Source organism: Oncorhynchus keta, chromosome 1, assembly GCF_023373465.1.
Source record: "Oncorhynchus keta strain PuntledgeMale-10-30-2019 chromosome 1, Oket_V2, whole genome shotgun sequence".
NCBI lineage: Eukaryota > Metazoa > Chordata > Actinopteri > Salmoniformes > Salmonidae > Oncorhynchus > Oncorhynchus keta.
The window spans coordinates 18,735,920-18,752,914 of record NC_068421.1 but is presented as its reverse complement, the minus strand read 5'-3'; the positions used below and the strand labels follow the sequence as shown (position 1 = coordinate 18,752,914).

The window sequence follows — 16,995 nt, the reverse complement described above, 5'->3', positions numbered from 1 at the left end:
ATGTGGAAACAGTCTAGGGCTGTAACACAACAACATGTGGAAACAGTCTAGGGCTGTAACACAACAACATGTGGAAACAGTCTAGGGCTGTAACACAACAACATGTGGAAACAGTCTAGGGCTGTAACACAACAACATGTGGAAACAGTCTAGGGCTGTAACACAACAACATGTGGAAACAGTCTAGGGCTGTAACACAACAACATGTGGAAACAGTCTAGGGCTGTAACACAACAACATGTGGAAACAGTCTAGGGCTGTAACACAACAACATGTGGAAACAGTCTAGGGCTGTAACACAACAACATGTGGAAACAGTCTAGGGCTGTAACACAACAACATGTGGAAACAGTATAGGGCTGTAACACAACAACATGTGGAAACAGTCTAGGGCTGTAACACAACAACATGTGGAAACAGTCTAGGGCTGTAACACAACAACATGTGGAAACAGTCTAGGGCTGTAACACAACAACATGTGGAAACAGTATAGGGCTGTAACACAACAACATGTGGAAACAGTCTAGGGCTGTAACACAAACAACATGTGTAACACAAACAGTATAGGGCTGTAACACAACAACATGTGGAAACAGTCTAGGGCTGTAACAGTCAACAACATGTGGAAACAGTCTAGGGCTGTAACACAACAACATGTGGAAACAGTCTAGGGCTGTAACACAACAACATGTGGAAACAGTCTAGGGCTGTAACACAACAACATGTGGAAACAGTCTAGGGCTGTAACACAACAACATGTGGAAACAGTCTAGGGCTGTAACACAACAACATGTGGAAACAGTCTAGGGCTGTAACACAACAACATGTGGAAACAGTCTAGGGCTGTAACACAACAACATGTGGAAACAGTCTAGGGCTGTAACACAACAACATGTGGAAACAGTCTAGGGCTGTAACACAACAACATGTGGAAACAGTCTAGGGCTGTAACACAACAACATGTGGAAACAGTCTAGGGCTGTAACACAACAACATGTGGAAACAGTCTAGGGCTGTAACACAACAACATGTGGAAACAGTCTAGGGCTGTAACACAACAACATGTGGAAACAGTCTAGGGCTGTAACACAACAACATGTGGAAACAGTAAACAGTCTAGGCTGTAACACAACAACATGTGGAAACAGTCTAGGGCTGTAACACAACAACATGTGGAAACAGTCTAGGGCTGTAACACAACAACATGTGGAAACAGTCTAGGGCTGTAACACAACAACATGTGGAAACAGTCTAGGGCTGTAACACAACAACATGTGGAAACAGTCTAGGGCTGTAACACAACAACATGTGGAAACAGTCTAGGGCTGTAACACAACAACATGTGGAAACAGTCTAGGGCTGTAACACAACAACATGTGGAAACAGTATAGGGCTGTAACACAACAACATGTGGAAACAGTCTAGGGCTGTAACACAACAACATGTGGAAACAGTCTAGGGCTGTAACACAACAACATGTGGAAACAGTCTAGGGCTGTAACACAACAACATGTGGAAACAGTCTAGGGCTGTAACACAACAACATGTGGAAACAGTCTAGGGCTGTAACACAACAACATGTGGAAACAGTCTAGGGCTGTAACACAACAACATGTGGAAACAGTCTAGGGCTGTAACACAACAACATGTGGAAACAGTCTAGGGCTGTAACACAACAACATGTGGAAACAGTCTAGGGCTGTAACACAACAACATGTGGAAACAGTCTAGGGCTGTAACACAACAACATGTGGAAACAGTCTAGGGCTGTAACACAACAACATGTGGAAACAGTCTAGGGCTGTAACACAACAACATGTGGAAACAGTCTAGGGCTGTAACACAACAACATGTGGAAACAGTCTAGGGCTGTAACACAACAACATGTGGAAACAGTCTAGGGCTGTAACACAACAACATGTGGAAACAGTCTAGGGCTGTAACACAACAACATGTGGAAACAGTCTAGGGCTGTAACACAACAACATGTGGAAACAGTCTAGGGCTGTAACACAACAACATGTGGAAACAGTCTAGGGCTGTAACACAACAACATGTGGAAACAGTCTAGGAAACAGTGGAAACAGTCTAGGGCTGTAACACAACAACATGTGGAAACAGTCTAGGGCTGTAACACAACAACATGTGGAAACAGTCTAGGGCTGTAACACAACAACATGTGGAAACAGTCTAGGGCTGTAACACAACAACATGTGGAAACAGTCTAGGGCTGTAACACAACAACATGTGGAAACAGTCTAGGGCTGTAACACAACAACATGTGGAAACAGTCTAGGGCTGTAACTGTGGAAACAGTAAGGGCTGTAACAAAAACATGTGGAAACAGTCTAGGGCTGTAACACAACAACATGTGGAAACAGTCTAGGGCTGTAACACAACAACATGTGGAAACAGTCTAGGGCTGTAACACAACAACATGTGGAAACAGTCTAGGGCTGTAACACAACAACATGTGGAAACAGTCTAGGGCTGTAACACAACAACATGTGGAAACAGTCTAGGGCTGTAACACAACAACATGTGGAAACAGTCTAGGGCTGTAACACAACAACATGTGGAAACAGTCTAGGGCTGTAACACAACAACATGTGGAAACAGTCTAGGGCTGTAACACAACAACATGTGGAAACAGTCTAGGGCTGTAACACAACAACATGTGGAAACAGTCTAGGGCTGTAACACAGGGCTGTAACATGTGGAAACAGTCTAGGGCTGTAACACAACAACATGTGGAAACAGTATAGGGCTGTAACACAACAACATGTGGAAACAGTCTAGGGCTGTAACACAACAACAACACAACAACATGTGGAAACAGTCTAGGGCTGTAACACAACAACATGTGGAAACAGTCTAGGGCTGTAACACAACAACATGTGGAAACAGTCTAGGGCTGTAACACAACAACATGTGGAAACAGTCTAGGGCTGTAACACAACAACATGTGGAAACAGTCTAGGGCTGTAACACAACAACATGTGGAAACAGTCTAGGGCTGTAACACAACAACATGTGGAAACAGTCTAGGGCTGTAACACAACAACATGTGGAAACAGTCTAGGGCTGTAACACAACAACATGTGGAAACAGTATAGGGCTGTAACACAACAACATGTGGAAACAGTCTAGGCTGTAACACAAAACATGTGGAAACAGTCTAGGGCTGTAACACAACAACATGTGGAAACAGTCTAGGGCTGTAACACAACAACATGTGGAAACAGTCTAGGGCTGTAACACAACAACATGTGGAAACAGTCTAGGGCTGTAACACAACAACATGTGGAAACAGTCTAGGGCTGTAACACAACAACATGTGGAAACAGTCTAGGGCTGTAACACAACAACATGTGGAAACAGTATAGGGCTGTAACACAACAACATGTGGAAACAGTCTAGGGCTGTAACACAACAACATGTGGAAACAGTCTAGGGCTGTAACACAACAACATGTGGAAACAGTCTAGGGCTGTAACACAACAACATGTGGAAACAGTCTAGGGCTGTAACACAACAACATGTGGAAACAGTCTAGGGCTGTAACACAACAACATGTGGAAACAGTCTAGGGCTGTAACACAACATGTGGAATCAGTCTAGGGCTGTAACACAACAACATGTGGAAACAGTCTAGGGCTGTAACACAACAACATGTGGAAACAGTCTAGGGCTGTAACACAACAACATGTGGAAACAGTATAGGGCTGTAACACAACAACATGTGGAAACAGTCTAGGGCTGTAACACAACAACATGTGGAAACAGTCTAGGGCTGTAACACAACAACATGTGGAAACAGTATAGGGCTGTAACACAACAACATGTGGAAACAGTCTAGGGCTGTAACACAACAACATGTGGAAACAGTCTAGGGCTGTAACACAACAACATGTGGAAACAGTCTAGGGCTGTAACACAACAACATGTGGAAACAGTATAGGGCTGTAACACAACAACATGTGGAAACAGTCTAGGGCTGTAACACAACAACATGTGGAAACAGTCTAGGGCTGTAACACAACAACATGTGGAAACAGTCTAGGGCTGTAACACAACAACATGTGGAAACAGTCTAGGGCTGTAACACAACAACATGTGGAAACAGTCTAGGGCTGTAACACAACAACATGTGGAAACAGTCTAGGGCTGTAACACAACAACATGTGGAAACCGTCTAGGGCTGTAACACAACAACATGTGGAAACAGTCTAGGGCTGTAACACAACAACATGTGGAAACAGTCTAGGGCTGTAACACAACAACATGTGGAAACAGTCTAGGGCTGTAACACAACAACATGTGGAAACAGTCGCTGTAACATTATCTGCACATGTCTTGGAAACAGTTTTGGGCTTGTTTGCAACAACATGTGAACCGTCTAGGGCTGTAACACAACAACATGTGGAAACAGTCGCTGTAACATTATCTGCACATGTCTTGTGTGTGTGTGTGTGTGTGTGTGTGTGTGTGTGTGTGTGTGTGTGTGTGTGTGTGTGTGTGTGTGTGTGTGTGTGTGTGTGTGTTTGGGGGTGGTGGTGTATGTTACAGTAGAGATCCCTCTCTCTGTGTAGAGTAAGGAGGAGATGTGAGGACACACTGTTACACTGAACTAATTCAATCACTACGGGACTGAGACGAATGGTGTACCCCCTCCCAACACAACACACACTACACACCACACACACACACACACCCCCCCTGAGAAGCACTGCTCTCCTGCTGTTTTGGGCAGTGATGTGCATCGTTTATCTCCATAATCATCTTCCTTTAATTTTCTTCCCTCCCTCCCTCCCTCCCTCCCTCCCTCCCTCCTTCCCTCCCTCCCTCCCTCCCTCCCTCCCTCCCCTCCCTCCCTCCCTCCCTCCCTCCCTCCCTCCCTCCCTCCCTCCCTCCCTCCCTCCCTCCCTCCCTCCCTCCTTCCTTTTCTTCAGGTAAACCAGTGATGATTATCACAGAGTACATGGAGAATGGTTCGTTGGATGCATTTCTGAGGGTAAGTCATGCAATGCAGTCTGTGTACTCAACTCTCTGTGTGGTATGTGTCTGCTTTCAAATGTTCAGAACTCTAGGTATGACTAGTACAGCCTGTAATAAGGTACTGTGTTCCTCTTAATGAATGTCAGCCAAGCAGCGTCATAAAGAGTAGCATCATCCCATCCTGCCACTGCATACAAACATGACCTAACATGCATTGATTTGTTTGTTTGCTTCTTCAGAAGAATGACGGGCGTTTCACAGTGATCCAGCTGGTGGGCATCTTGCGTGGCATCGCATCGGGCATGAAGTACCTTTCTGATATGAGCTATGTCCACAGAGACCTGGCCGCACGCAACATCCTGGTCAACAGCAACCTGGTGTGTAAGGTGTCTGACTTCGGCATGTCACGAGTCCTGGAGGACGACCCCGAGGCTGCATACACCACCAGGGTAAGAGAGTGTGTGTGTGTGTGTGCACAAGCTTGTGTGTGGCTGTAGTGTTAATACATTTACCTATGTATTTGGTACAGTGTGAGCGATACTAACAGTTTGTTACCTGTCAATCACAGGGAGGGAAGATCCCCATTCGCTGGACAGCCCCAGAAGCCATTGCCTACAGGAAGTTCACCTCGGCCAGCGACGTGTGGAGCTACGGCATAGTAATGTGGGAAGTGATGTCATATGGGGAGCGCCCATATTGGGACATGAGTAACCAGGATGTAAGTCTACAGTAAGAACACATTCAGGTTTAAAACGTCAAATAATAAGGATGTAATGTCATTATAGAAATATTATCTGTGTAATTACAGCTGTGCAATTTTCATGATTACTTCATATTATTCGATTATAATAACATCATCGTTATAGTGTAATTAGGATGGCTGAGTAATCTATCTCACAGTCTACCATCAACCCTAACCTCTAACCTCTGCCCTCTCTCCCCACAGGTGATCAAGGCCATAGATGAGGGGTACAGGCTTCCCCCGCCCATGGACTGCCCCGTGGCACTGCACCAGCTGATGCTGGATTGCTGGCAGAGGGAGAGGGGCGACAGGCCCAAGTTTGGCCAGATCGTCAACATGCTGGACAAACTGATCCGGAACCCCAACAGCCTGAAGAGGACTGGAGGAGAGACCACACGGTGAGACAGAGATTTCTTAGTTTATTCACTATTATTGTAATGTGTGTAATCAGTACTGTTTTATATACTGTACTTCCATACAACATTAACTGAATGGTACACCTTGTAAAATAAGGTATGTGTTCTAATAGAGTTGAGAATTACAATGGTAGCGAGCAGTATGAAAAGCCCCCTTTAAGTAGGAGTCGTTACTCCTATAGGTGGAACTGTGTATTTGTACAGACCCAGAGCTAGTCGGGGAGGGAGGACATGTTCTTCTTTAACCCAGGGATAGAGGGAGAGAGAGAGAGAGAGGGTGAACGAGGGGGAGAATGGGAGAGGGAGTCCTAGAGGAATAATTAGTGGAACTGAATCCCATGAACAGATTTTACAGGGGGGTTAGGAACAAGGGTGAGGTCTTGGGGACCCTAGTAACATCTCAATCCATGGCTCAGGGTGTTAGAGATGGAGAAAGATGCCCAAAGCACCACAGTATTTCACAACGAATTTCGCAACGAAGTAAGGGGCTTGTGTACTACCCCAGAGCCCCAGCCAGACCAAAGTGGCGATTGAACCCAGCAGCCCAAGCCTTTCAGCCAACACCTGTTAAATTATGGAGGAGGGGTGCAGTGTAGCGGTACCGTAGTGAGTGTGCTCAGTCCCTCACCTCGGTCGCACCGGCCCTGGGTAAATATTTGATGGCAGATATCGTTGTGAAGCTAAGGAAGGAGGGATGAAGGGATGGAAAAGCTGTTGGTGAGTGCCTGAAAGAAAGACCGAGTCATGATGAATATCTGCATGCTAGAGGAGAAGCAGTGGGAGGTTAAAGCCACAGTGTGTGTTGTTAATGTTTTCTCTTTAAATAATGATTAACTAACCGTGTCGGTGACACAAGGGAGGAACTGTGTTTCACTTGGCTTCTGTCTTGGAGGACAAATAGAGATGGGACACATGCTAGCGCTTAGTTTGTCTAACCTGCTGATTCCATCAGAAAAAAAAGGTGAGAGAGAGAGAGGGGGGGAGAGACAGAAAGAAAGAAGAGAGGCTGAAGAATTACAGTTCCTTTTTCAAAGTCTCAGGGTTGACTGTAGTTCACATGTGCCTGACCCCTGTGATAGGCTAACGTCAGATGATGAAAAACCCCACTAACCATAAGGCCAGAGGGCACCGTGTCTTTCTCTCCTCCTCTGGTATGACAATAGTATCTCAAAATGTTGGCTTAGGAAGCTTGACACACATTCAGTGGGTTGAGGCTTATTCATTTCGGTCAATGCGTAAAAATTGTACTCATAAAAAATAACATTTTTTTTATTTGGTGGGTCAAAAGAAAACTCACTAAAGATTTAGGTGGGTTAGACAACTGAAAGTTGTAGGTACCGTTGCTTTAATATAGTGCAAGTTGTCTAGATGTAGACTGACTCTCCACCCCTCTCCGTACCTAGACCCAGCACCACCCTCCTGGAGCCGGTCAGCCCGGAGGTGGCCTCGGCGCTGGGCTCTGTGGAGGACTGGCTGCAGGCCATCGGCATGGAGAGATACAGTGACAACTTCACCGCAGCAGGATACACCACCCCAGAGGCTGTGGTTCATATGACACAGGAGTGAGTTATGCTTGGTGTACTCAGCATTTATGGATCCAGGAGAGACCTGTCTGACTTTTTTACTGATTTATATCAGGCCGGGTTGACACCTAGAGAGGATGTTAAATCTGTCATATGAATCAGGAAGCTGTCATAGTGTGTCTTGGTTCCTAATGTTTTCTTTCCTCCTCTTGTTAAAACAGGGACATGAGCCGAATTGGAATCTCCTCAGCTGCACACCAGAATAAGATCCTGACCAGCGTCCAGGGAATGCTCTCCCAAATGCAACAGATACAAGGCAGAATGGTTCCGGTCTGATCAACGAGAAGGAAACGACTTCATTTCTAACGGATAATACAAATTAAATATCAAAAGACAAATTAACAATCAAATTGTTTACCTCTTCCATGCACTTTAAATTGGATTTAAAAGAAGAAGAAAAGAACAAGAAGAAGAAAAGTGGGAAATATGCACTTTTTATCAGATATTAGACCTTGCCCTATTGAGAACGGGATATTTTTCTGTCCGAGCGACGCTGAGAACGGGATGGATGGAAAGCTTTTCCGAGAGGCCAACTGGAGTGCCTTCAATGGTCTGGAAGGAATTCAGAGGGGATCGCTCCTCTAGGCAAGAGTAATATTTCTGGAAAGTTCTTTCTGGAATACCCACAGAGCAGATTTTTGTATCGTAACTGTGTTCTGTCCTGTGTGTATGACTTGTTCTCTGTGACTCGCTGCCATATCCTCGATTGTCTTTTCTTTACGTTCGAATACCAACAGACAAAATGGGGGATTCCAACCTCAAGATAAACACTGATGTTCTGAATCTGAGCGGTTGAGGGAGGGATGGAGGAGGGAGGGGAAGGGGGTTCTGTGTTTTTGCTCTGTTCTGGTCTTGTTTTGTCCAAGATTGGGCTGTTTTGTTGCCCTCTGGACATTTTCTCAGAATGTCTTTGATCTAAAGAGGTGCATTCCTACCCCTTGTCCTCCCGAACCACCATCCCATCCCTCCTCAAGCATCTTTCATCACCCCTTTTGGATTACAGCCCGCCCCCCTGGGTCTGATTATTGCTCTATGTTATTTGACGGACAGCTGTTTGGACCAGTTGGATTCTTACTGTGTAGTTGTTTCCTGAATGTGGAACTGAGAGCAAAGGATTATGGGATTTATTTGGACACGACTGTGCACTACTGCGGAGAGATGGATATGTAACAAAACAACAAGGACAACGACATCAAAATAAACAAGAGAATACATGCTGGACATTATTCAATCATCAATCACAATGGTAAGGATCTATAAACGACCTATCCCTTAGTTATTTTAGTCATGTTATCGTTACTCATTGTGTATTTACTCCTTGTGTTGTTATTTTTAACAATGATTTACCTTTTTATCTCTCTACATTGTTGAAAGGGCCCATAAGTAAGCATTTCACTGTTAGTCTACACCTGTTGTTTCTGAAGCATGTGACAAATAACATTTCATTTGATTTGAATTGATTTGACATATCTTTGTTGACATTAACACAACAATCAAAAACAACTATTAACTATAAAACACTATCGTATGTGAAATTATTCAGGTCTGACCTGGATCATTATGTACAGTGCATTTGGAAAGTATTCAGACCCCTTGACTTTTTCCACATTTTGTTACATTACAGCCTTTTTCTAAATGAGAAAAAAATACAAAAATGTCCTCATCAATCTACATACAATACCCCATAATGACAAAGCAAAAACAGGTTTTTAGAAATGTTTGAAAATGTATTCAAAATAACAAACAGATCACTTTTTCAGTATTCAGGCCCTTTGCTATGAGACACGAAATTGAGCTCAAGTGCATCCTGTTTCAATTCATCATCCTTGAGATGTTCTACAACTTGATTGGAGTCCACCAGTGGTAAATTCAATTGATTAGACATGATTTGGAAAGGCACACACCTGTCTATATAAGGTCCCACGGTTGACAGTGCATGTCAGAGCAAAAACCAAGCTATGAGGTCGAAGGAATTGTCCGTAGAGCTCCGAGACAAGATTGTGTCTAGGCACAGATCTGGTGGAAGGGTACCAAAACATTTCTGCAGCATTGGTTAGGGAGGTGACCAAGAGATCCTCTGTGGAGATGGGAGAACCTTCCAGAAGGACAACCGTCTCTGTAGCACTCCACCAATCAGGCATCTATGATAGTGGCCAGACGGAAACCACTCGTCAGTAAAAGGCACATAAAAGCCCGCTTGGAGTTTGCCAAATGGCACTTAACCTGTTGCGACGAGCAATCCCGTATCCGGGATCTTAAATATAGCCTCAAGCTCATTAGCATAACGCAACGTTAACTATTCATGAAAATCGCAAATGAAATGAAATAAATATATTGGCTCTCAAGCTTAGCCTTTTGTTAACAACACTGTCATCTCAGATGTTCAAAATATGCTTTTCAACCATAGCAGAACAAGCATTTGTGTAAGAGTGTAGCTAGCATTTGTGTATTGATAGCTAGCATAATATTAAGCCTAACATTCAGCAGGCAACATTTTCACAAAAACAAGAAAAGCATTCAAACAAAATCATTTACCTTTGAAGAACTTCGGATGTTTTAAATGAGGAGACTCTCAGTTAGAACATGTTCAGTTTTTCCAAAAATATTATTTGTGTAGGAGAAATCGCTCCGTTTTGTTCATCACGTTTGGCTGAGAAAAATCCCCGAAAATTGAGTCATCAAAACGCCAAACTTTTTTCCAAATTAACTCCATAATATCGACAGAAACATGGCAAACGTTGTTTAGAATCAATCCTCAAGGTGTTTTTCACATATCTATTCGATGATAAGTCATTCGTGCCAGTTTGGTTTCTCCTCTAAACCACATGGGAAAATGCATGCAGCTGGAGATTACGCAATAATTCCGGCGGGGGACACCAAGCAGACACCTGGTAAATGTAGTCTCTTATGGTCAATCTTCCAATGATATGCCTACAAATACGTCACAATGCTGCAGACACCTTCGGGAAACGACAGAAAGTGTAGGCCCATTCCTTGCGCATTCACAGCCATATAAGGAGACATTGGAACAAAGCACATTCAAAATCTGGGGCATTTCCTGTTTGAAATTTCATCTTGGTTTCGCCTGTAGCATCAGTTCTGTGGCACTCACAGATAATATCTTTGCAGATTTGGAAACGTCAGAGTGTTTTCTTTCCAAAGCTGTCAATTACACGCATAGTCAAGCATCTTTTCGTGACAAGATATCTTGTTTAAAATGGGAACGTTTTTCATCCAAAAAATGTAATAGCGCTCCCTAATGCATAACAGGACTCTCAGACCGTGAAAAACAAGATTCTCTGGTCTGATGAAACCAAGATGGATCTATTTTGCCTGAATGCCAAGCGTCACGTCTGGAGGAAACCTGGCACCATCCTTACGGTGAAGCATGGTGGTGGCAGCATCATACTGTGGGGATGTTTTTCAGAGGCAGGAACTGGGAGACTAGTCAGGATGGAGGGAAAGTACAGAGAGATCCTTGATGGAAAGCGTGCTCCAGAGCGATCAGGACCTCAGAACTGGGTGAAGGTTCACCTTACAACAGGACAACAAGACTAAGCACACAGCCAAGTCCTTGATTGGCCCAGCCAGAGCCCGGACTTGAACCCGAACGAACATCTCTGGAGAGACCTGAAAATAGCTGTATAGCAACGCTCCCCATCCAACTTGACAGATTTTGAGAGGATCTGCAGAGAAGAATGGGAGAAACTCCCAACTGCCAAGCTTGTAGCGTCATACCCAATAAGACCCGAGGCTGTAATCGCTGCCAAAAGTGCTTCAGCAAAGTACTGATTAAAAGGTCTGAATACTTATGTAAGTGTGATATAAACAAAAAAATGTAATTAGCAAAGGTTTTTGCTTTGTTTTGGGGTATTGTGTGTAAATGTGGAAAAAGTCAAATACTTTCAGAATGCACTGTATATACTGCAGTACTGTTGGCCATTACACTTTCTAACCCTCTGCAGTGTGTACATACTGTAGTACTGTCTAACTTTCTCTCTCTCTCTCTCTGCAGTGTGTACATACTGTAGTACTGTGTAACTCTCTCTCTCTCTCTCTCTCTGCAGTGTGTACATACTGTAGTACTGTCTAACTCTCTCTCTGCAGTGTATATATACTGTAGTACTGTCTAACTCTCTCTCTCTGCAGTGTATAAATACTGTAGTACTATCTAACTCTCTCTCTCTCTCTGCAGTGTGTACATACTGTGTAACTCTCTCTCTCTCTCTGCAGTGTGTACATACTGTAGTACTATCTAACTCTCTCTCTCTGCAGTGTGTACATACTGTAGTACTGTCTAACTCTCTCTCTGCAGTGTATATATAATGTAGTACTGTCTAACTCTCTCTCTGCAGTGTATATATACTGTAGTACTGTCTAACTCTCTCTCTGCAGTGTGTAAATACTGTAGTACTATCTAACTCTCTCTCTCTCTGCAGTGTGTACATACTGTAGCACTGTCTAACTCTCTCTCTGCAGTGTGTGAATACTGTAGTACTATCTAACTCTCTCTCTCTGCAGTGTGTACATACTGTAGTACTATCTAACTCTCTCTCTCTGCAGTGTGTACATACTGTAGTACTATCTAACTCTCTCTCTCTCTGCAGTGTATATATACTGTAGTACTGTCTAACTCTCTCTCTGCAGTGTGTAAATACTGTAGTACTATCTAACTCTCTCTCTCTCTCTGCAGTGTGTACATACTGTAGTACTGTCTAACTCTCTCTCTCTGCAGTGTGTAAATACTGTAGTACTATCTAACTCTCTCTCTCTCTCTCTGCAGTGTGTACATACTGTAGTACTGTCTAACTCTCTCTCTGCAGTGTATATATACTGTAGTACTGTCTAACTCTCTCTCTGTAGTGTGTACATACTGTAGTACTATCTAACTCTCTCTCTCTCTCTGCAGTGTGTACATACTGTAGTACTATCTAACTCTCTCTCTCTGCAGTGTGTACATACTGTAGTACTGTCTAACTCTCTCTCTGCAGTGTGTAAATACTGTAGTACTATCTAACTCTCTCTCTCTCTGCAGTGTGTACATACTGTAGTACTGTCTAACTCTCTCTCTGTAGTGTGTACATACTGTAGTAATATCTAACTCTCTCTCTCTCTGCAGTGTGTACTGTAGTACTGTCTAACTCTCTCTCTGCAGTGTGTACATACTGTAGTACTATCTAACTCTCTCTCTCTCTGCAGTGTGTACATACTGTAGTACTGTCTAACTCTCTCTCTGCAGTGTATATATACTGTAGTACTGTCTAACTCTCTCTCTGTAGTGTGTACATACTGTAGTACTATCTAACTCTCTATCTCTCTGCAGTGTGTACTGTAGTACTGTCTAACTCTCTCTCTCTCTGCAGTGTGTACATACTGTAGTACTGTCTAACTCTCTCTGCAGTGTGTACATACTGTAGTACTGTCTAACTCTCTCCCTGCAGTGTATATATACTGTAGTACTGTCTAACTCTCTCTCTGCAGTGTGTACATACTGTAGTACTATCTAACTCTCTCTCTCTCTCTGCAGTGTGTACATACTGTAGTACTATCTAACTCTCTCTCTCTCTGCAGTGTGTACATACTGTAGTACTATCTAACTCTCTCTCTCTCTGCAGTGTGTACATACTGTAGTACTATCTAACTCTCTCTCTCTCTCTCTGCAGTGTGTACATACTGTGTAACTCTCTGCAGTGGTGAGCTCATTGAGTGCTGAGCTGTTTGAGTGGTGTGTTAATAAACCAGCAGCCCGGCACCTGAGGCCGTAGAGTAGATCAATAAGCCCTGTTCTCAGATCAGTCACTGCTCTAAACCACCTGGCATGTGAATGAGGACAATTAATCACTGACTGGGTCAGCAGACAGCAAACCACAGCCGCACACACCTGGGTTCAAAATAGTATTTTAAGTCATTTTGAATACTTTTCCTGGGCTTGATTGCACTTGCCTGGTGCAATGGAACCAATAGAAGAGTAGCAAAACTGCAAACCCCGCCAGTCTGGCACTCCAGGCAGGCTAAACCAAATTATTAAAATATTTGAACGATTTTAAATAGGCTGCAGACCTGGGTTTAAATACTATCATAGCGGCATGACTCAGGATCGGTTCCCATGATGAAGGAAATGTTTTCCATTGTTGGCTTTTGCCAACCAATAATGCAGTGATGTCATTGTATCGGCTGGTGAAGGCTGATGTTCTTGTTAAGCATTGAATGACTAGAACTTTCCATATGCTTTAACTGGTATGTGTTGTTGGGCGTCACAAGGATATTTGAGTAGTTCTATGCCAGGCAGAACTGGCATTCAAACTGAACACTTTCAAAACCAACCATGGCTGACGTGATCTCTCACACGCAATCTCTCTCTCTCCTCTCTCTCTCTCTCTCTCTCTCTCTCTCTCTCTCTCTCTCTCTCTCCCTCCCTGTCTCTCTCTCTCTCTCTCTCTCTCTCTCTCTCTCTCTCTCTCTCTCTCCTCTCTCTCTCTCTCTCTCTCTCCCTCCCTGTCTCTCCTCTCTCTCTCTCTCTCTCTCTCTCTCTCTCTCTCTCTCTCTCTCTCTCTCTCTCCCTCCCTGTCTCTCTCTCTCTCTCTCTCTCTCTCTCTCTCTCTCTCTCTCTCTCTCTCTCCCTCCCTGTCTCTCTCTCTTTCTCTCTCTGTCTCTCTCTCTCTCTCTCTCTCTCTCTCTCTCTCTCTCTCCCTGTCTCTCTCTCTCTCTCTCTCTCTCTCTCTCTCTCTCTCCTCCCCTGTCTCTCTCTCTCTCTCTCTCTCTCTCTCTCTGCATGCTGGGTGTTTTTGGAGTTTGAGTGTTTGGTGGAAAGCTCTATCCTAACTAACTTTCTTGATTCTATTCTTTCTTTACATGTTATTTTCTATGGTGGAGGGTTAATGCAATATTTGTTTTTAGCGGTATCCAAAGTTTCTTTTTTTCAAAGTTAGGTGGAAGAGGACAGAGTAACATTCCGGGGGTTGCAAGGTATAGTGTGCGCAATGGCTTCTCAGCCTAGTGCGCAAGAGACGCTGTCGATTCAGCATGGTTTCAGGTGTGTTCCTGAGAACGGAGTTAAGGTGGAGGAGGTTCTGCTCGTGGTCGGTGAACAGGTAGGAGCTGAGTTTATACATTCTGCTTCTAGAATGAACAAGGCGGTGGTTGTGTTCATGAAAAGAGCTAATTTGGTCGGTAGGCTAATTGCTAGCGGAATATTTGTAAGGGATGTGTTGGTGTCGACTTTCACCTCTCTCTGCCCCTTCAACAAGAGTTGTAGTGGCAAATTTGCCTCCGTTATACGGATGATCAAATTAGGAAAGAGCTGAGTCGTTTTGGTAAGTTTGCTAGCGGTTTCCGTGTACTGTCAGCAGGTTTTCAGGCAGATGCCGTTAAGCACGTTGTTTCATTCAGGAGGCAAGTGTTTATGTTTCTGAACAATAATGAGCAACAGCTAAATGTGCATTTTAAAGTGAGGCATGGGGAAGGGCTCTATGCAGGTTTTGCCAGCACAGATAGTCTACGGTGTTTTGAATGTGGGGATTTGGGGCACAAGAGCTGCGTGCCCACATAAAGGCCAGGACAAGGAGGGTACGAGCGCAAGGGGGAAATCGAGGTGAAAATGCAGGGGGTAAGGAGATGCAGACAGCAGAGGCTGGGCCTAGTCAGTCTAGAGATGGTGGTAGATGAGGCTGGGTCTAGTCAGGCTAGAGATGGTGGGGTAGCTGAGGCTGGGTCTAGTCAGAGAGATGGTGGGGTAGCTGAGGCTGGGCCTAGACATGCTATGGAGGGTGGTATAGCTGAGGCTGGCCCTAGTCATGCTATGGAGGGTGTTGTAGCTGAGGCTGGCCCTAGTCATGCTATGGAGGGTGGTATAGCTGAGGCTGGCCCTAGTCATGCTATGGAGGGTGTTGTAGCTGAGCTGGCCTAGTCATGCTATGGAGGTGTTGTAGCTGAGGCTGGCCCTAGTCATGCTATGGAGGGTGGTGCAGATGATACTGCGTCTAGTCAGGTTATTCTAGTGGATGAGGAGAGCATAGTGGGAAGTGTAAGAGATTAGGGAGGAGGAGGAGGGTGTCAAAGAGGAAAAAGAAAAGGGTGTGGACAAAGGCACCATGGAAATGTTGCCTGTTGCTGTGGGTGAGGCCCCCTAACCAGAGAAAGGGCAGGTGGTCAGGGTGGGAGATAGAGAAGAGGAGGAAAGTGAGTCTGAGGAAGAGGATGAGGAGGTATTTTTTTCAGACTCCTCTTCAATTGGCCCGGAGCTGACAGCCAGTCAACCAGAGGGGTCTAAGTACGTTGAGAGAACTGACAAGGTTCCTGAATGAGACTAAGGGGAAAAAAAAAAGTTAATCTTGAGGCTTTTTTTCCTGATCCTAGAAAGTTTGTAAGATCAGTACAACATGCTATGAGAAATGAGGGGCATGGTGTCCTCTCACCCAAGAAACGGTTTAGGTTGAGGGAAGTGGGTCACAACAGTGCGTAAAGGTTTACCTTCAGACACTGTTTTAAATGTTTAATTTCTTACTGACACTGGGGCTTTTTGAGCTTTGCTATTGGTCTATTTCTCTGCTGGCTTTTCTCCCACTTCTTATGGAGACTCTTGAATAGGCTCGCTCAATATAAATGGCGCCAGAGATGCGGGAAAGAGGAGTGTGTTGAGTGAATATGTAAAACATAAACAAGTACAGGTGTTGTTTCTGCAGGAGACGCATAGTGATGTGGTGAATGAAGTTGATTGGGGCTCTGGTGGAAGGCAGTGTGTTGAGCCATGGGACAAATCTTAGTGCAGGGGTGGCAGTCCTTTTTGCACCGGGTCTGGCTGTAAAAATTTGCTCTCAAAGGAGGTGTGTAGGGGGTAGGTTGCTTGTTGTTAAGCAGAAATTAACAACATGTGTTTTGTCTTTATAAATGTGTATGCGCCTAACACAGGAGAGAAAAGAGGGGTTCTATTTGGGAGTCTTAGACAGGAACTCTCACAAGTAGCGCCTGAGGAGACGCTGGTGATCGGAGGTGACTGGAACTGTACAATGGATTTTACAAAAGACAGAAATGGGAAGAGCCTCATTCAGTGTCAGTGGGAGTGTTAAGGGACATCTTTAATCAGTTTGACCTAGTGGATGTTTGGAGAACTAAACATCCAAACACAAGACAGTATACGTGGGTGAAGGTTTTTGGGGCTAGGGTGAGTGCAGCTCGACTTGATCGTTTTTACATGTCCAGGAATCAGAGCAATAGGCTTCTGAGTGCTACCATTCTCCCAGTGGGGTTTCGGATCACC

The 16,995-nt window shown here is 44.4% G+C and overlaps 1 protein-coding gene across 3 annotated transcripts in view; it reads left to right on the top strand.

Annotated features, from left to right (window-relative positions):
• LOC118379338 (ephrin type-A receptor 4) overlaps positions 1–16,995 on the top strand; it is a 144,820-nt gene that overhangs the window by 125,645 nt on the left and 2,180 nt on the right. For 2 of the 3 annotated variants that reach the window (XM_052513151.1, XM_052513100.1), the window contains exons 12-17: positions 4,953–5,014; positions 5,238–5,447; positions 5,567–5,716; positions 5,945–6,138; positions 7,560–7,718; positions 7,901–8,985. In XM_052513151.1, the coding sequence (XP_052369111.1) occupies positions 4,953–5,014; positions 5,238–5,447; positions 5,567–5,716; positions 5,945–6,138; positions 7,560–7,718; positions 7,901–8,015 (890 nt within the window). In that variant the 3' untranslated portion in view covers positions 8,016–8,985. Of the gene's footprint in view, positions 1–4,952; positions 5,015–5,237; positions 5,448–5,566; positions 5,717–5,944; positions 6,139–7,559; positions 7,723–7,900; positions 8,986–16,995 lie in introns of those variants that run through there. The other variant, XM_052513204.1, reaches the window with a different exon arrangement.